Genomic DNA, 4,535 nt, shown 5'->3' with positions numbered 1-4,535 from the left:
AAAATTAAAAAGGAAAAGTTTAAATTGGTTTAAGTCTTGTTAATGATTTTTAATATTTTATTTATAAAATAATATTTAATAAATAAATTTCATGTTAGAAACAAAGAAAATTGGGTATTCATTTTTTATAATTTTGTTTGTAGTTTTATAAAATCTTATGTATTTTTATTGGAAAAATGAAAATTTCATGATATATATTTTTATTTTAAAGTTTCTTAAATTTTAAAATTTAAAAATTCAAGAATAAATTAACAAAATTTATAAAATTGGTGGTTAAATTCATTGAATTTTTAGAATTAGGACCAAACTAATAGCTAAATTTAATACTATACCAATAAAAATACTTATTTTAGTGTAATTTAACAAATGAATGACCCAAATATTAAATTTCAATAACATTAGTGACTAAAATAAAAATTTTAAACTTAATCGACTTAATTAATTGTTAACATTAAGTATTCTTTATATTTTTACGAATTGTTCACATTAAATAATCTTTATATTTTGACCTATTTTGCGTGAATCCAACTGAACCGGTGGGTGGATCATTTGAAGCAAGAACCGACCAAAGTACTGATCAAAGATGGACATCAAATCAATTTGATCTAAAAATAAGTTGAACTCACTATAAAACCGGTAGAACGGAATTTTTTAATTTTTATAAATTTTCTAATGATTTAATGAGTCATTCAGTTTATTAAACAAACAGATAATTTGATTGGTTCGACCACAATTTGGTTTTTGAAATCATAAATTTTGTTTGAAATAAAACAATTTCCAAACGGTGAAGTTAATCAGAAGGCTCCCAAAGCTGAAGCATAATGTAAAAACAAATGGAAATCATCCTCCCCACATTATATGAACTATGAAAGCACACAATCTTTGGAACATGATGGAAGCCAAATAGCATAATAACCCAATAGGCAAGGGGATGGGGGGGGGGGGGGGGGGTTTCTCAATTAACTATCATAACATTAGTATAATTTTCGCCATAGCATGTTCAAAAGGAGTGGTCAGATTCTTAACAATAACAACCAGAGCCACGACAGATTCTTTATTCCACATGAGAAAGTCCTCCACCAGTTTCAGCCCGGGTCCTGCACGAATATAATTGTTTTTCATTAATAAAACTCAAAATAATAATTCTTACTACACGGACATGGAAAGGTGTACATATATATATATATGAACCTATGTCAGCTATCGATGGAGTTAGGTTTATAACATCTAGACAAACATATCTACCAGTTAGCAGAATAATTCAAATACTTATGTCGACATCAACCCTAATACATGAAGCGATTTAGCAAGAGCAAAAAACTTACTTGTGATCAGAAGGATTGGGCGTAATTTCATAAACAATCGTTGCAACAACATCTCTTTTTAACTGTCAATCAAATTCGGGAAATATATCATTACAGGGAAAGGCAGGAGGAATCATCTTCGTTGGTAAATCAGAGCAGGAATTGAAATACCCGTGTGGCTTCGCCTTTAAAACCAATGTAGTGAATTTGGGTTGTATCACCACCAAAACTCTCGGGAAAATGCAATGTAATATTTGCCACACTTTGAAACTTTGAGTACCTAAATAAGCAGGTTAATATGGCATCAGAAACTAGAAAACAGAGAGAATGAAAGAGCTCTCCGCTATTTCAATTAAGTCTTTTATGAGCATTCACTAAACATTGCAAGTGCCAAGTAGAACCAGCTCTCATGTACAAGTAAGCATGAACTAATTGTTCGGTGCGGACAAGTAGGACTACCTACCTTGTCTGGTATTCTAACACTCCTTGCAGATTTTCAACCAATTCCCACTCCTTCAAGGAAAATGTAACGATTTAGGTAAACTTTCTTGAATTTAACAGTATATTCCTTGACATGAGGAGATAAGCAGTACCTGAACAGGTTGCATGCTTTGAGCATCAGAGAAATCAATACCTTCTCGATTTATAAATCTAATCAAGACAAATTGAAAAAAGAAAAGATTAATCTTTCATAAATACAACTGGAAGAAATCCATAGAGATTAGGGAGATGGGGCAGCAACATCCCTTTCAAACCACCACAAGATTATGTTGTTTAGAAGTATCAGGTGTTGAACTTAGAGATATCTTCAATGGAAAAGCAGTTAAAAAAGCATTCAAACAAATTTGAAATACCAAAATTCATTGCTAAGAGCTAGCAGAAGTTAACCAGAACACTTGATAAGTCATATGAACTTACACTCTCAGCTTGGAAGGACTTGTTCCATCGGCACCACCAACAACTGATATACTCTTGATCTTAACATCTGATGTAAACCTATCATAAGAAATCAAGTTATATGAGAAATCAGACGAGTAAAAGAACAATTACAAAATTCATTCAACAATTCTGGAGATGCATCAATGTAACTATTACTTGAATCTCAATATACATTTCAAATATGCACTGAGTTAGCAAGTAAGGAACGATGGAAAGGTTAGACATGAGGATAAAACTCAAAATACTAATTAGCAATGAAAATTAAAGATTTTTCATCTCTAAGGTTCAAACAGCATGCCTCCTTCACTTAGCCTCAAACACCAAAGGTTTAATATGGGCACTTATAGCATTAAAATGGAAGATGTAGATGCTAGTTAGTAAATCCATGGAAGTTGTGCCTAGAACTAAGGAATGCTAAAACCACCAGAGCCCCGCCAAAGACTCTTGCCCAAAGAATGCCAAGACAGGTCGCCATGGACAAACAGATGAAGGACTCTTGACAAGCATGGAGAAGGCCCAATGTCCTATTAGCCACAAGCTTAACTATAAGGTTGTGCTGTTTAAACCTCTTGAAGACAGCAAGGCATGGGATGCAAACTTTGCAAAGGCACCTGGACCCTCGTCAACAACATCAGGACCCATGTGAGGACCCTTTAAAGGATAAGACACTTCCCAATCACATCCCAGAGACATTTTGAGGGTCCTCCATGACTCAGCAGCAGCTTTCCTACACAAAACACCTATGAGATGAGGATCCCAACACAATAGGTATAATAACCTATCTCTACCACCTTCATGCTTAAGACACCTAAGATACTTTTACTCTGCCAAATTATTCTCAAACCACCTAAACATTTATCCAACCACTACTCGAGGCCCTTAACACCATCATGTGAACCTTCACTTCTCTTCTAGACGCATACTTTACATTAACAGAAGTAATACATGACCTTCAAAGTGAACTGTCAAGTCATACTAAAAGGCACTAAAACAAATAAAGAAAAAGTCACTTACGGAATGTAAACAAGTAACTCAGGATCACCCTCATTACTTTCCAAGCGTTCCTGCCACGGTTCAAAACCCTTATCAAGCTACCCATACCATTGAAATGACATTGAGATGCATAATACAAATTGATTTTAAATAAGGATTATGAAACTACAGAAATAACTGAACACACTCATCATTTGTTTAAATAAATTCATATATTTATTTTTATATAAGCAAACTTAATTAAAAAAATAAAAAAATTTTACCCCAGAAGAATTTAATCGCTCCTCCCAGGCCTTAAACACCGATTTAACACTTCCTGGATTAGCCTCATTTAAAGCGGTAACCTAACAATAACCAAAATTTCCAAGAAAACACAAAAGCAAATATGTCAATTCATTAAAAGAGAAAATTGAGAACTTAAAACGAATTAATAATTCAAATATCAATCAAGGGCAATAAAAATCAGTAACGAATCAGTAGAATATTCAAAAATATTCCAGCAAAAATTAAAATAAAAATAAAGAGAGAAAGAACCTTGGCGAGGTCGATGTGCTTGTAAAGAGACCAATTAGAAGAACAATCGTGATCTTCGCAGCTGTGGTCGTGGGTACACGCCATTTTTGCCTGATCTCTCTCACTTTCTTCGCAGCCAAACAAGCAATAAAACACAAAAAACAGAGAACAATCGAGAAAGAGATGCTGAAAAAACGTGGCGAATACGCACCGTTTCCTGCCACCTCAATGGGTTGAGTTGGGTTTGGTCAAGGATTTCTTATTTATATTATTTTTTAGATATTTTTTTCAAGTAATAAGAGGGAGGAAATTTCATAAATGAATTAACTTCCAATTAATCTCAAATGAGCAACTGATTTATATGTATGTCGTTTTTATTTTTAAATTAGGGTTTTAGATAGCTTTTTTCAAAGATTAAGGAAATAAGTTGTTTCTAGAGAGAAAAATAGAGAGCACCCTGTTGGATATGTTTTTTGTTTCTCTCTTTTAAGGTTAGGGTTTTTAATATTTTTAGATTTAGTGTTTTTAGGGTTTAAGATTTTTGGAATTTTGGGTTTTCAGTTGGAATTGCGAAATTTCATAGGTAGTTTTGAGGAGTCGGGATATGACAATGCGCATTATAACACATATATTTCATATGTCATGGCGGGATAAGACTATTACCTAAGAAACCCATTTTGGGAAAATCAAGGTTTTTGAGTAACAGTGGTTGATACAATTAAGGGTCGAAGTCTAGGTGGAGGTCTCAGTTGGCGGTCGTAATAGAGGGCCAGTTAACGGTTGTTA

General features: G+C 33.5%; 1 protein-coding gene across 1 annotated transcript; it reads right to left on the bottom strand.

Moving 5' to 3' along the window:
• Nucleotides 1-733: 733 nt before the first annotated feature.
• Nucleotides 734-4,044, bottom strand: LOC108484337 (uncharacterized). Its single transcript, XM_017788087.2, has 9 exons — nucleotides 3,771-4,044; nucleotides 3,500-3,580; nucleotides 3,258-3,307; nucleotides 2,223-2,300; nucleotides 1,898-1,955; nucleotides 1,768-1,817; nucleotides 1,476-1,584; nucleotides 1,326-1,387; nucleotides 734-1,097 (listed from the first exon to the last, which is right to left on the bottom strand). The coding sequence occupies exons 1-9, from the start codon at nucleotides 3,852-3,854 to the stop codon at nucleotides 1,055-1,057; spliced, it is 615 nt and encodes a 204-aa protein (XP_017643576.1). The 5' UTR covers nucleotides 3,855-4,044; the 3' UTR covers nucleotides 734-1,054.
• Between the last annotated feature and the right edge of the window lie 491 nt (nucleotides 4,045-4,535).

Source organism: Gossypium arboreum, chromosome 6, assembly GCF_025698485.1.
Source record: "Gossypium arboreum isolate Shixiya-1 chromosome 6, ASM2569848v2, whole genome shotgun sequence".
Lineage (NCBI taxonomy): Eukaryota > Viridiplantae > Streptophyta > Magnoliopsida > Malvales > Malvaceae > Gossypium > Gossypium arboreum.
This window is presented reverse-complemented; position numbering and strand designations above follow the sequence as displayed.

Bases quoted from the DNA above. Each gene is read 5' to 3' on its own strand.
- LOC108484337 (XM_017788087.2), bottom strand. From the start codon at position 3,854: ATGGCGTGTACCCACGACCACAGCTGCGAAGATCACGATTGTTCTTCT. The intron at 1,956-2,222 runs GTAAGTTCATAT...TGTCTTGATTAG, and splicing joins AGTCCTTCCAAGCTGAGAGT to ATTTATAAATCGAGAAGGTA. The intron at 1,388-1,475 runs GTATTTCAATTC...TTTGATTGACAG, and splicing joins TTAAAGGCGAAGCCACACGG to TTAAAAAGAGATGTTGTTGC.